This window comes from Cygnus olor, chromosome 27, assembly GCF_009769625.2.
Source record: "Cygnus olor isolate bCygOlo1 chromosome 27, bCygOlo1.pri.v2, whole genome shotgun sequence".
NCBI lineage: Eukaryota > Metazoa > Chordata > Aves > Anseriformes > Anatidae > Cygnus > Cygnus olor.
Window position 1 is genome coordinate 2,555,681 of NC_049195.1, and position 15,055 is coordinate 2,570,735.

A 15,055-nucleotide genomic window follows, 5' to 3' on the forward strand; every position below is an offset into this window, starting at 1 on the left:
AGCGTTATCAGAGGCAATTAAAATTCCCAGCCAAACCCAGACTACCGATCCCAATTCCTGCCTGGATGCCAGGCTGAGTTACAGCACAGTATCCATTTCACAAGCAAGGAGCACGGTGGACAGCTGGAACCAGTAACCACTTCAGCTCCTCCAACTAACTCCAGCAGGGCTCGCGAGTCCAAGACCTCAGTCAGGACTCTAAGAATCACTTCTGACCCCAGGAGCAGTTCAGCAGAAAGCACCAAAGGAAGACCACAGCAGCTGGACAGAGGACACTGCTTGCAGTCTCCATGGAGATTTGTTAAGTGGAGACAGCAGGGAATTGCTCTGTGATAACACGAAGGCACACAGCTCGATGTAGTAGCATGGGTGTGAAGAGAGTCTCCAGGCTGAACAAAAGGAACAGCTCCTGGCACTGATACAGCCACTGTCTGGGGGACATGAGACAGAAGCACTTGTTTGGGACCTTTTGAAAAAGAGCCTGGACATAACACTGGAAAAAGAAACCTCTCCTGGAGGGATGAAGCTTATGTTGGCAAGGAGTTGAACAGCATGAGCTAGTAGGGTGCTTCCATCCCAGGGAATTAGCTTACCCTTTTTCCTGGCCTGAGCAATGACATCAGCGGCACTTTTGCTCATCACCTTGGTGATGTAAAGGGGGCAGTTGGTTTGGTTGGCGATGGTTATTGCCCGGTTCACAGCTTCTGCCTCCACCTGCGAAACAAAGTCAGCAGCAAGTTAGTGTTAGCGTACTCCTAACTCCCCTAATTCCCCCATCCTCCTCCACAGGGTCACACCTTCCGCTTCCATGGGAAAAAAAGGGCGTGCTAGGTGAGAGGAGAGTTTCCACCTCTCCAAATCTGAGCTGGAAAAACGTACAGTGTAATTAGGATAATTAAAATGGCACCGAGCTACAGTCTCGTCTCTCTACTAACTTTTCTCCCAGGCTGCTTCAGAGATTCTCTGCAAGCAGCCTAAGTCCTAAAATAACGCTCCAGGTGCTCGGGGTCAGTATGATTAAGCCCCTTCTTTAACCTAGGCAAAAATAAACAACTAAATGTTAACTCAGCAGAACTATTCATGTTCCAGCCCGCACAGAAGAGAGATGCTGTAGCCACATATTCTGGTAAGCCACGTTTGCAAACAAGCCTTCTAAATTGTACCCTCCACCACAGTATCTGGCTTGGGATCTGACAGAGTGTGAGCCACCCCATAAATCAACTATTTTTTCTTGCACGTGTAGAGAGAGAGCCCCAGCAAGACTGAGACACCGCTTTCTATCTAGTCTTCGAATGAGTATGATCAGGACTTTCACAGATCACATCTTCTAATCAAAGCAGTCCAGCTGATGAATTTAACAAGGGAGTAATGCTCATCGTGCCTACCGCTATGAAGAACTGCAGTACCATAGACATCTTCCGAGAGAACAAAGGCAACTGAAACTCCAAGCCACCAGCCACCTGATTTCCAAAAGCAAGAGGTTACCAGCACCTCCCACAGGCCTGGCACAGTCTCAGCACTTCTGAAATCTGCTCTGCAGTGACTTATCTCAGGCCAAGAGCAGCAAACCAGCACCAGTCCCAGGATCAGGACGCGCTGACTGCTGGCTCCTAGCTCAGTCTGCTGCAGGAATACCTGAAATTAAGGACCTGTCACCTTAGGACACCGTACTTGACACACGGATGCCCAAGTGCCCAGAACAGCTCTGCTCCCACCTGGTACTGCTCTGCTGGCAGCAGAGGAAAGGAAAACAACACAATGACTGGGAGTTTTTAGAAGAAAAAAAGCCCCCAAGCCCAGCAGGTTGGTTTCAAGCACCCTAAAAAAAACCCTAGCCTGTTAAAACCCTAGCCTGTCACCACCCCGGGGCTTGTGACTAACCCTCCCCAGGCAGAGGGGATGTGCCACTGACTAGATGGGGACATTTTCTGGCCTGAGATGGGGACATTTTCTGGCCCAGCGGCCCCACCCAAGTGGAAAAGGCTGCAAGGAAGGGAGTTACTCCATGAGGTTTGACTGCAGCAAGCCACAGTCAGCAGCACTTGCAGGAAAGAGGGAGGCTGAAGGGAAGAGCCAAGAAAAGCCGAATTGTCCCTCCTGAGAGGCGAGGAGAGAAGTCAGATGGGGAAATGTTTCCAGGCAATGGCATCAGTTTGCCAGCTGCCCGTGTAAAGCAGGCACACACGCAGCTCTGTCCATTTCCACATCGTGCCTTAGCTTCCTCACCTCCAAAGCAGGGATAGAACAGTCTGCATCTCCAAGCTTTTGACCAAAATGCCTTTAAGCAACTGCTAAAGCAGGAAAAGAATATTTTCAGTGCAGAAGAAGGCTGCTGAATTCATGCCTTGTGCCCAGATGCTATGGTGACAGGCACATAACAATAACCCAACGACGAGTCCAAAGGGGAATGTTTGCAATTACCAGCATGCATCAGAAGCCCTAGCACAGCAGTTCTCTTGGAAAAAAAACAAGTTTCCTGGAGCACTTGGACTGCTCGGGCTTTCAGCGTTTTTGTGGCTAAAATAAAAACAAAAAAATGACGGATCACGCTGAAAAGTCATCACAGAACGATCCGTGCTATGAGGGGGAGGGTTTTACGGCAAGCCATGGGTGATGCTGCCTTGGGCTGGTGGTGTAAGACGGGTTTCCTTTGCTGGCTGGAACCAAGCGCTGAATGCTGTCACCTTGGCTAAACCCAGGTTACTGAGGTGAGGTGAGTTGGCAGTGAAACGTAAGCCTTAATTCAGGCTTTTTGCTCAACCCAGAAGTTCAGAAGGCGTGCACGCTCCGAGTGAGACACAAACACACGTGGCCAGACACTGCACGCTTCACTTGGACACGCATCTTGCTGAATTCAGTCGGAGTTTTGATTTAATCAACATTTTGGTTCTGTTCAACACGGCCCTGACCCAGAGCTCTGCAGAGGCAGCGGGAACAACTCCTGCTGCTGTGCTGTAGGGGAAGGTCTGAATTAAGTGGATCTTTAGTAAGATGACAACCACCATGAAGTCTTTAGGATGGGCTTTACACGCCATAAGGGGCAGTGTGAAAAGCCAATTTAGTATTTAACAACACTCCAGAGGAACAGCAAGAAACATCGACTCCTCCTGAATTTAAGAGGAATTGTGGAGCTGCTGCCGCCCTCAGAATCTGGCCTTTGTCATCAGCCAGCTTAAACAGAACTGCGTGTTTTTAAAAACACAACGTTACTCCTGCGTCGGGGAAAAGGAGGGGAGGGAACCAGATGACATCGTTTCCTGCTCTGCTTCCTATGACTTTAAAGGAGGAGAATTTGGACCAAGTGCTTCCACTCCGGGCAGACAGCACAGCTGAGTTCAGCTGCACCGAGGCTGCCCGGCGACACTGGAGAAGGCTCCCCTGATCCTCACCACGTGTCCTCAGGCAGCCCTGCTACGTCCATGGTGAAAGAACACATTTCTGCCCAGCGCAGGAGACAGATGGAACAAACAAACAAAGCCAGGGAACCGCACAGTTCGCTCTTTAAAGCTCCTGCTCCGCTAATGACGATCTTTGAAGTAGCCAGACAAGGCTCGGCTAATTTGACAGCCAGACCCTTTAAGACAAGGAGCAGCTTTTCTTTGAAGTCCACAAAAGTTTAGGGGTGCTCCACAGATGAGCCCCGAGTGTCTAAGTGGCATCTGTTCCTGCTCTCCTGCTGCATGCCGAAATGTCTGACAATAAAAACGCGGGGGTAGGTGGGGGCAAGGCTCAGTGCGAGTGTTCGCTTGCAACTTCCAGGAAGCAAAAACTCCCAGCTCCTGCAGCCAAACACAACTTCTGTGAGGATGCGCATACTGCCCAAGCCGAGCAGTTTTTTTTCTTTCTTGCCTGCAGCAACGGAATGATTTATACTCCTACTGAAATGTCTCTGGATGCTGCTTGTCTGAATCAAGGGGAGGAAACGGAGAGGGAGCATGAAGGGCATGTGCGAATGATCTCACACGCTCAGCTTCCAGCAGGACCACATCTGGCAGTCAGCACAGCCCCAGTATCTCAGAGGAACAAAAATAATTTCTTGTACATAATGGATGGACTTCACAAACTCGTGGTGCCATGGTGAGATGTCTAGCTCAAAGATACTAAAAGACAAGATACAAAGAACACAGTGGGAACCAATCTGAAAGTTTTGAGCTTGTTCTTACTCACAGGGTTCTTTTTAAGGGCTCAGGAGTAAGATAAATGGGATAGGGGCACTTGACCCTAGAGAAATCAATGGAAAGGATGGAGATTAGGTATACTGAAGTAACAGCCTAGGAGCTGAGAATTAGCTCCCCTCTCTGGTACATATTTTCTGTGCCTTCAGCAAATCATGTAGTCCTTTGGTGTTCAAAATTCACCAACTGTAAATGTTCATCAAATGACCAAATACAATAGAAGGTACACAAGCACCTAAAACAGAATGTCAGGATTTGGACATATACAAAAAATCTTCCACTGATTCAGAGGAAACCTTGATAAGATAAGGACTAAGAGAGAAACCCAAGAAATGAAATCTAGGAAATAAAGTAGCAGAATCCCGCCTACATAAATTCAAATTCTGAAGTCTTTACTCATGCAAAACACTTACTACAAGTGACGGAAACTACAAGAACTTTACGGTCTAGCTCTGTAAAGACCAACAGCATCAGAAATGAAATACTTCAGAGACCCCATCTGAGAGCGTTCAGTTTAGCAGCTGAATCAAGGAATTGGGGATTCGGGCAGACTGGGGTCTTCCTGCTGCCATGTCTGCACACAGGGGACCTAGCACAACATTTTCTACACCCCCTACCGTACAAGTCCAGTTTGAGCTATCAAAGGGCTGAACTGAAGATGTGCTAAGTACAACAGCTCTCTCTGTTTCGAGGACTCATGGGCTCTGTGAGTCAAATTCATCTCTTTTTATTTTAGGTATCTGATGTGCAAGCAAAGATACACCCTCTCCAACAACCAGCAGAAAGAGATGTCCATCTCCAGAGGGAAAATGAAATCTTGGAGCGGAAAAATTACTTCCTGAATGTGTCCCTCTCTCCAGCAGAGAAGCTGAGGGGGCTCCTCAATTACTCAGAAGTACCCGTAGAGGTTATGTCTCTAGAATGGAGTAAGTTACTACTCAGTCCCTAGAAGTGTCCCCATGCAGCAATGCTGTTTATAGCCAGGATGAAATCCTGTTTCTGAACAAATTCATCCCAGTAGGAACAACCTGGTGGCAATGCAGGAATGATATAAACTGGGGAGTAAATGTGAAGGCATTCTCACCTCTTCAGGTCTGCTCAACACATGCCCTTCAGGGCCTGTGATTCCCAGTTCCAGGATCCTTTGCTGCTCCTAAGGCAGAGAGAAAAAAGAGCAGAAGAAAAGATTTAAAGCAGCGTGTATTTTTCTTGCAGCAAACACAGCTGTTTGTAAGAGGTACAAGTGAGATCCTAGGCATCTGCGCTCGCTGATGGTCACATGGGGTTTTACATAAGGGCCTTAAAGCCAGAGTTCTGTCCAACTTCCACTGTTGAGAATAACCAGAGCTCTACAAAACCCTTGCTGATTTGTTCACAGGAGGTCAGGGAAGCCTTTTATTTTGATTTGTTTCACATTGGGTTCATAGCCCCTCAACTTTCACTCCTCATTTGTGTCTATAAAATAATCTCTAAGATGTGGAAAAACAGTATCTCCTGAAAAGATCATCATGCGACTACAGGCAACTGGGCTCAAAGACTCAGGTGGTCTTTTCACCAGCCAGGCAATGAAGAAATCCTTTGCAACACCAAGCTGTGCACACTTGAGGCATAATGTACAAAATGATCTGGAGATCGGATTAAATCCAAATACATTATTAACGTTTCTCCTTCATTGCTGTTTAACGGATCCCAAACTCAGCATCCCAGGTATTGTAAGAAGTTATTTTCCTTCCCACTCCCCTTGCTTTAAGTTATTGCAGAACATTTTTCTGCACGCAGTGGCAGTCACACCCTGGCAGAGACTTTCAGTTACAGACAGAAAGACAGAGAGGGCTGATACCCACCACAGGCCGAGAGCTGCCACACAAACCTGAATTATTACTGACAGTGAAGAGGATGACATTTGATGCACTGCTCTGCTTGCATCCTTGACACTGCTATGCTGTGCTTTTAAATGTCTCGGAGATTTTCCGTTTGCAAAAAGTGTTTAAACGCCTCCCAGCATTTTGAAGTTAACAATCCACAGAATAAACACGACATACCTCAGCAATGATGTCACCATTCTCAGCATGCACTTGAGCTGTCGCACCAATATCCCGAATTACGCTCAGGACCTCGTATATCTGGAAGACAGAAAATACACATCGCAATATACGCCTAGGGCACATTCAGGTCTCTATACCCATATATCTGATCTCCTTTAGCATATAGAATTGTGCAGAATAGAAAAGAAAAAGGGAAGCATTAAGAAAGACAAGATGTTGTTTTCTGGATACATTTTGATCCATTTCCCCCCCTACAACTAGATTTCCCCGTCTTTATGGTCAGACACCATTGATATAGCAAGAAGCACTATTCAAAATAGGATTTGTTTTTTTCTAGCACACACACTGGAGAAAGAAACAGCAATTGCACAGGAGTGATTTTAAAGAGCTCACAGTGTTTTACTTGTTTCAAGCCTTTATTTACTGGTGCCCAGCATGGAAAAATCCCTTGTGCCTGATTTTTATGAAGAACCTGTGCCCACCCCGCTCACTGCTGGGACAGGCACTGTGATTTCCCACTCCAACAACCAGCTTGAGAGGGCTCAGGTTGACAAACCCACAACTGATGCCTGCGCAGTCAATGGTCGCTCATTAAAATGCCTACCAGAGTCATTAGAGATAACTGCCATACACCACTGCCTCCCACACCGCTCCAAATGGCTCCCAGGCATTCCTCTCCTCCCACCACATTTAGAAACATAAACTACCCATCTAAACAATTAAATGTGCTCAGATGTAGCCACTAGAGGAGCAAACAGGAGGGCAATTCCTTTTTAAGGTCCCAGTGATTCTAAGGCTAAAGCCAGAACCCCCTCTTTCTGGACCAGGCTCAGTTTCAGCTTACAAACACAAGGACAATTTATGCCAGAGATCTCTGGCTTGCCCTATGTCAAGGCATAAAGCAGCAATTTATCAAACTGCCATTGCTTCCACACTAAAGGAGCTGGAATAAAACCTTAGTTCCCTCCAAGTGAGAGTTTTACCATTACTCTCCCTCGCCAAGACTTTCAGGGATTTTTTGTTTCTTGTTTAAAAGAGTTCTTGGAGGCAGAGCTCTGGATACTGTTACAAACCTTCGGTCCTGTTACACATGCAAAGATTGAAACCAGAAGAGAATGTCAGATCCAAATAGGCTGAATGTAAACCCTTCTATGTGACTAATGCACAGCTTTCGGTGACAGAAGGATGTGAACGTTAAGCCTTCCTACCTGAGAATCAGTTAGCTGAAAGCGATCTTTGAAAGCCATGTAAACCAAAAAGGAATTCACACCTGGTAGAAAGAGAGCAAAGGAATTATCTTTGACATACAAATTGCAGGCACACACAAGGCTACGGAACACACCATTTCCCACAGAAAGGAGACATTCCCTCAATCAGCCTCCCGGCAAGCAGTAATGATAGGTAGACAAATAAATTACTTTAATCTGCTGTGAAATGTATATGCATATGTGCACATGGCTAGATGCACACACTGCTAACGAATTGCAGCGTAAAGGCAGGACCTCCCCAGCCAGCTGGCATTTATTAACGCAACCGATGGGAACGGTGCAGCTCGCACTGCAGCCGTGGGGACAGCTAAACCCCTAGGCTGCCACTTAACACTGAAATCAGAATAATTCCGTGGATTCAGCACTGTGGGAGGCTGACTAAAAAAAAAATAAGCAAAAATGCGTTGCACACAAAAGCAGACGGGGCATGTCTGTCTATCTCCCACTCCCTCCTGCACCACGTTTGTACTGACCACGACACGGGGAGTTCTCACAAGTCAGCTTTCCCTCTCCTGCCTTCTGTAGCACATGAACCCGTAAAAGCTCTTACCCGGCACTTATGGGAAAACGCTCATTAGGATGTAAAAGGTTGGTTGGGTTTTTTTTAAGCTACAAACAGGATGGAAAATTACTCTAGCCTAAGGATGAAACGTCAAGGAAATTAAAGAGGGGAAAAACCTATGAGGTCATTTTATTAAGCTCTTCTCCACCGTTAGTGACCGGCGCTGGCTTGTTCTTTCTGGGCCTGATTCTTCTCCTATTTACAGCAGTTTAATGTCTGAAGCTATCACCTCCCTGCACTGATGAAAATCGAGCCCTCCATGTCAAGTCCTAGCTGGCAGGTCTCCACGGGACAAAGGGGCTTCCCTGCATGGCAGCAGCATGAGATTCACCTCTGTAAATCAATGCTCCTCCATCTAACGCACTGCATCCCCCACAGCCTTCTAAAGTCGACTGTCCAAACTTTAACAGAAGCCAGAGTGGGACAAAATAATGACGGGGCCCAAAACAGCTTTATTGGGAGGTAAGAATAAAATACCTCTGAAAGATCTAGCACTGAAAAATAAGGGAGCCAACCCTAAAAAATGAGGAGGGGAAAGGCCTTCTCTAACCAAACTTACCATGATCTTTAACCAGAGCTTCCATCTCCTCCTGGACGCCTTTATGCCACTCGGTGATATCCACATGCAGAGAGTAGTCGCAGCAGGACTTGCTGTCTGCCCATTCTCGCCACTGGTCAAACGCAGTCAGCAAACTGGTCCCTGGCTCCGGAACCACGTGGTCGACTGGGAAAGACAACAGAAGCATTGGTCAGGCTGGCTCGGGATCTTTCCAGGGTGTTTAAGGCTGAAAACATGCTTTGCAGGAGCTGCTACAAAAAAAAAAAAGATATCCCTTTCACCTTAAAATAGTTTGAAAGACCTGGTTCTGGATGCCAAAGCCCCACATCTGAGATCGCAGCGAGGAAGCCGACCACAAAGCAGGAGCTGAAGGGCACAGTTCCATCCACAGCTTGTTAAACTACAATTGTTTCTAAATGAAGCAAATGAAATTCCTAAGGCAGCAAACACAAACCACTGCCGAGAGCTCCATAAACACCCTCCCCTCCTACCTAGCAGGGTGACAAATAAACAATGACACGGGCAAGATCCCCCGTGAGGCTCCACCAGCAACTTTCAGTGCTCAGCGCCTCGTATCCAAGCAGTGCCTTTGCCTGTGCCTCTGCAGATGCTACAAAAGGTACCCAGAGTGCCAAGACACGTTGCTGCTGGCCATATAGAGTGGCCACCAATCCTCTGTCGTTTTGTGCTACACATCCCAAACAAAAGACAGCGAGGACTACAAGGAGCAGGACCAACAGACGCCGCCCGACAAGAAGATGGTCCTGCTTACCCCTGGCATCTTTCCAGTCCCATCCTCATTTTAGCCCAACTCGTCAGTCTAGCAGCAACGGGGTTCATGAGCAGCTAAAGAATATCGCCACCAGCACTAGAGACGCAGAACATCAAGTGGTAACGAGATTTGTACCTGTAGCTTTGTTGTTCATCTCAATAATTTGAGCAATATTCAAATTGTTTCAATGCATGGGATCTCCAAGATCTTCACTAGCCATGGTGAAATAAAAGAATCGAGCCAGCATCTGAGGCACAGAACGTCTGCTGGGAGAGCAGGGAACGTCTGCAAGACTTCACGGGTCACTGGGCAGACACTGTCAGGGAGGAGAGCCCTGGAGCCTTGGCTTAAATTTTACATCAAATCACCCCCAAAAAAAAAAAAAAAAAGGCTTCAATTTTTGACAGAGAAATTCAAGCCATTTGTTTTTAACTTCACTGGTAAGTACCGGGCTGCCACCAGCTCAGCAGTTAGCTTTACATCTCCACGAGGATAAGGGACAGAGTCCTCGAGCCCTACTCACTTTCCAAGCTTTGTGTCTCCCCTACGCAGACGTGTCGGCCGAGATTTACTGGTTTTGCACCACCACAAGAAATGGATTTGCACCGGGAGCTCTCAGCCTGCTGCAAAAGCAGTCCTGCTCTCTTGAAATACACACGGGCTTCAGCCACCCGGGTCAGTAACAGCATCTCGGGTGTCTGAGATGTGCAGAAACCGTACCAAGGGAAGAGGATTACCCAAACCAACCGTCCATCCTGCAAAGCTCTACCCTCTGCCTTTTGCAGAGGCAGCTACATGACACAGCAAACGGCAGCTAAAATGTTTGCTTTTTTCCAAAAGGCTTGTGTTTGCCCCTCAAAGCATCACGTTAGCCTGTAAAGGGAAAGATGGGATGTGCAGTTCTTTGCAATGTATCATCCACGCAGCTTTAATCAGCGGTGGCTGAAGGGTTAAGGAGTAGGAGGCCTTTGTCTGCCCGCTCAGAGCAGCATCCTGCTCCTTAAAGAAATCTATGCCACGAGCGAAAGCTCTGAAATCTGCCTGGTGGCTGCCACCAGAGCAAGGATGCGGTTTTCACCACCCTCGGGAAAAGCAAGCAGAATTCCACCAGCCGATAAACGGTCCTGTTTGCAAAAAAAATCATCCCCTTCCTCCTCCGTGAGCTGTAACGGTCAGGAACCTTCCGCTGACTTCCAGGCTGAATTGTTTCTTGGCCAGGACGCAGCCCATTGTCACCCTGCCAAAGTTAATCTTTAGCTTACACAGTACGAACAACAAGAAGAATAACATTCTCGCCGTGTTACCAAAGGGACACGGAGAAAACCCAGGTTTTCAGGAATGGCCTTAACACAAGAGCTGTCTTCCTCGCTATTTAAGAAGCCCCCAAATCCCCTTTAATCTCTATCACACCACGGTAATAAATCCATCTCCGTTTAGGGAGAATTAGGGAATTCTGCCTGGAGACACCGAGGGGTTAAGGAGCCCCAGGAATGACTGCGGTGTCTGGGATCAGAGCTCTCTCACCCCCCCCATTTCATGCGCTGCCCAAGGATGACTAACGGGAGTTTGTGGGAGTGGGAGAGGGGTAAGGGAGCTCTATCAGATCTCTGACAAAGTCAACCCACAGCTGGTTATAATAAGGATAAGGACGGAGGTAGTGGTGCATATGTGCGTGAAAGCCGGCTCTGGGGATTAGGAATATCTCATATGGAAGCTGTGCTGCCGACACAGCTCATCGCAGCTCCCTCGAGCTCCCCGAGAGCCAAATCGCCCATCAGCCCCGTCCAAACAGGACACGGCAGCTCTCTGCCAGGCAAACATTACTAACCGACCCCTTCATCACATCCATGCGGGAGGACTCAGCAAGAAGGCGGCCCGAACGTGCACCCCCAGCCTTCAAAAACGTGGGATTTCACTGGTCCAGAGAGAGCCGGGGCAGCAGCGCCGGGGCAGAGCAAACGAGGGGTGCCCGGAGCCGGAGGGAAGCTGGGCTGCTGCAGGCAAGGCAGCAGAAGCAGCTGATGCTGAGCACCTCCACATTTCTCATGTCCTGTAAGCCCAAAATATCAGCCCAGAGGTAACCCAGACGTGTGTAATGCCTCCTCTGTGTTACCACCGCTTGTCAGAATGGAAGGGGTCAGAAACACCGCAAGAGCATGGCCTACATCCCTACCTGCTAGGGCTCATGAAAGGGGTGGGCTTTTCATCTATTATATTTTAGTGAACACGTAATAGCCACAGCCCAAATAAGCAAGAATGAGGCTGGATCCTGTAAAGGACAAGAGTCAAGCCTGATTCCTGGCCTGCTGTTAAAACAACCGAGCGTTGTAACTCCTTCTGCTCGGTGCTAGGAGTAGGAATCGCCCACACGCCGCTCAGAGGAAGTTCTCCTTCCAGCCCTCAGGCAGAGCTCAAGAGCTCGGAGTAAAACAAAAAGCTTTTTCTTTATGTCCCCGTGCTTCGGAGCGCTACAAAGCAGCTGATGAGAGCTCCATCCGCTAGGTTCCCACAGCCCGAGGCTCCCAAGATGACCCCTGGGCATCATCTGCCACAGGACCGTGGACAAGAGGTCTTCTGCGAGCCTCCGGAGCACGCAGCGGTCCCAGCCGTGCACATTACCCTAGAGGTTTCCCACGTGAAAAGCAGCCGTGCTATCCTGACCTCACTGATCCGCCTCCTCCCTAGGGAAGCCCACGGCTTACTGCCCCGCATTGCGTTCCTTCCTCTCCCAAACCAAAACGCTCGGCTCCTGCAGCAGATGGAGCGGCCTCAGCCCTGCGAGACGCGCTCGAGACAAACCGGGGCAAGGCAGACTGTTGTCACCCCTCCGCTCTCCAGCCCACCACAGCCTTGATCTCGTCTTGCTTCCAAGCCCAGATGTTTTCTTCCTGTTGTTGATTATCGTTGTGCAAATGATGTCAGCTGCTGAGGTCTGAAAAGGAAGTTGCCAACTCATTTTAAGCTCAAAGCTTGCTCCAAAAAAAGAAACAAAAGGAAGAAAAAAGCAGAAAAGGAAAAGATCATTTAAGTATCACTTCATCAATGTTGAAACCTTCAAAGGAGGAATTAAATAGCTGTGGTCCTTGTAGCAGCTCCCTGAATCTCACTGAATTTCAGGCTTAATCCTAATGTTTCTCTTTATTTAAAATACGCTCTCAGCAAGCTAAAAGGCAAAGCTGAGGTTAGGATTACAGTGGTTTCTCAGCTATGAACAGCAAACATTCACAGATTTATCTTTAACCTTCTGAGATACAGGATCCAAAATGCAACAGCCTACAGCTTAGAAGGTAGTGAGCTAGTTTCCATCAGGAAAATAACTGCTTTATGGAAAAAAAAAAAGAGGATGCACTTTACAAATCTAACTTTTCCCTTGGTGAGAAGCTGATGAGATTCCCGAATTACTGGATAGCCTGTTTGTCTTTTTGCCAGCCAAACCAAGAGCTCACCGCCCTGTGGAGAGCAGTGGGATTTGAGCACCTGGGTGCCCATGTGCCAGGATTGTTCCAGCCACCAGCAGCAAGACTTCAGCACCTCGCTGCTGTGCCTGCTTTTGCTCTTCCATCGTCACGTGCAGCTTCACGCTGCTCACAAGGTGCATCTGTACTCACTTCCAAATATTTCAGCTCCCACCAACCCGTCATCCGTGGCTGTTTTCCTGTCTCTCACGACCCTTCACTGCTCCTCGGGCAGATTAAAGAGCTCCAGATTAGAAGCAGACAAAGCCGAGGTGAGACACCGCCACTGACCACGGCTGGCTTATCTGCGTGGCTTTAACAGACCAGGACTGGCGTTCAGCTACGCCGAAATGCTGCACGTCCTACGAGCCCAAAAGGCTGGATACTGCAGGGAAGGGAGAACCACCGGTCAGGCACTCGGTGCTAAGCGCAAGGGGAAGGCAGAAACTTGGAGGAATTGATTTAAAGGGAACTTCCCCAGCGGAGGGGAAAACAGAGCAGTGCTGGTTTAACATACGCTTGAAAACCTAAGTCGGGTAGAAGTGACAGCATCACTTTCATAAGGCATGAGCATTTGCTACTGATACCACTGGTCAGTGCAGGTATTAAGGGCTGCCTTTAAAAATACCTTTGCTCTTAATTCAGCTGCTGCATCCTCTTGCTGACCCTGAAGCCGTATCAGGCCACCAGCTAGCAGCACAGCACGCTTACAATGGTGCCGATCTCAGCTTTGCGCAGTGGCTTTGTAAAACGTTGCATCATTTCTTGGCTTCCTCCTCCAAACTCCGACACGCTGTGGCTTTTTGGTCCTTAAGAGCTTCTCCAAAGCAGGGGGATGCCTGCAGCTCCTGCCCGGTTTGAGAAAGGAGGCAGCCATGCTGCACGGGCACCAGGGATCACACGCAGACCTGCAGGATTTAACCAACAGCCTACAGGATGCTTTGAGACTGAAGCCATAAAACATCCCCTACGAGATCTCTCTGGCACTTAGAAGCTCTCCAAAATGCAGTTTAAGAGCCCTGCCCTGATATTTTTGACCCCTCGCTGCGCTCAGGAGAAATTACTGCTTTTCCAGAGCTCGGTGGGACAGCTGAATTCAGCTCGTAGCCTCGCGCTGCAAACAAACCTTTATTTTTTGGACGGCTGTCCTCATGGGTGGGGATTAATGGGTTTTATAGCTTCCTGGTATTGTGGCATGTTCAGTTTTTTTTCCTTTTTCCATCCTGCCTCATTTGAGCAGGCCTTGGCTTGCTAACAGCCTCTTCCTGGAGTTTCTATTAATAGTCCTTGCTTCCAGCTCTCCCCTGTAAAGAGGTTTTTTTTTCAACTGGTTTAATTACGTGTCATCTAAAGCATGCATTAAGTTTTTCCTCCATCTTCAGCTAATGAACGCTACTACCAGGAAAGAGAAAAACTATGTGATACGGACAATATGAAAAGGAATTAGGGCCAACTGGCCCAAAAACCTGTGTACGTAATAAAGCCATATATGCAGGGCTCCAGTCACTATTATAAACTGCAGTTTTACACATTATTTCAGGCTCCTACTAGCATTAAATGTGCCTATTGTTTAAGAGGAGTTTATAAGGTGCAAATCCTTGACATTTAAGTTTCTCTGTTAGCAGGCAGATTTCCCCGACCCCAAACTTTAAATAGCAGCTTGATCACTATAAACACATCTGCCTTTTTAATACTACTTAATCTTCACAGCCACTGCATGCGATGAAATCTGGTGCATTTATTGAGTTGTACATTCTGTCACGAGCCATTTTATTGAGAGGTTGTAATTAAATTCAGCCCTGGTGATTGCACGGCTCCGTGCTCAGAAGTCGGGAGCTGCTGCTAGTCTGTGGCTGCAGCGGCGTTCTGCTGGCACTGGTCTGGACCGGGAGAAATGCTACGAAAGTGAGTGGAACAAAACCCACACACGTGAACTGCAAGTCAGGCCCTTGCCTGACCCAAGGAAGCTTCGCAGAAGATTATCCCATAATCAGAGACCTCGCTTCAGCCAAAGACTTCGAACTCGCAGCTCGTAAGATGCCGCAATCCCTTCTGCTGTAGTGAAATAGCATTGGGACCCTTTTAGAGGTCAAGAAACTGAGCTACAGAGAGCTGCCTTGGCCAGTAACAAGGCTATTCCAAAGTCAAACCTCTCCGCAACAGGACTGGGGCTTGAAGCATCAAAACACGGCTCCCAGCTCACCGGCTCCGCATCGATT

The 15,055-nt window shown here is 48.1% G+C and overlaps 1 protein-coding gene across 2 annotated transcripts in view; it reads right to left on the minus strand.

Annotated features, from left to right (window-relative positions):
• Positions 1-15,055, minus strand: part of DPYSL2 (dihydropyrimidinase like 2) — a 53,713-nt gene that overhangs the window by 12,534 nt on the left and 26,124 nt on the right. For both annotated transcript variants that reach the window (XM_040538500.1, XM_040538501.1), the window contains exons 4-8: positions 8,610-8,774; positions 7,429-7,490; positions 6,218-6,298; positions 5,260-5,328; positions 594-714 (exon numbers count right to left, since the gene is read on the minus strand). In XM_040538500.1, coding sequence (XP_040394434.1) covers positions 594-714; positions 5,260-5,328; positions 6,218-6,298; positions 7,429-7,490; positions 8,610-8,774 — 498 coding nt within the window. The remainder of the gene's footprint in view (positions 1-593; positions 715-5,259; positions 5,329-6,217; positions 6,299-7,428; positions 7,491-8,609; positions 8,775-15,055) is intronic.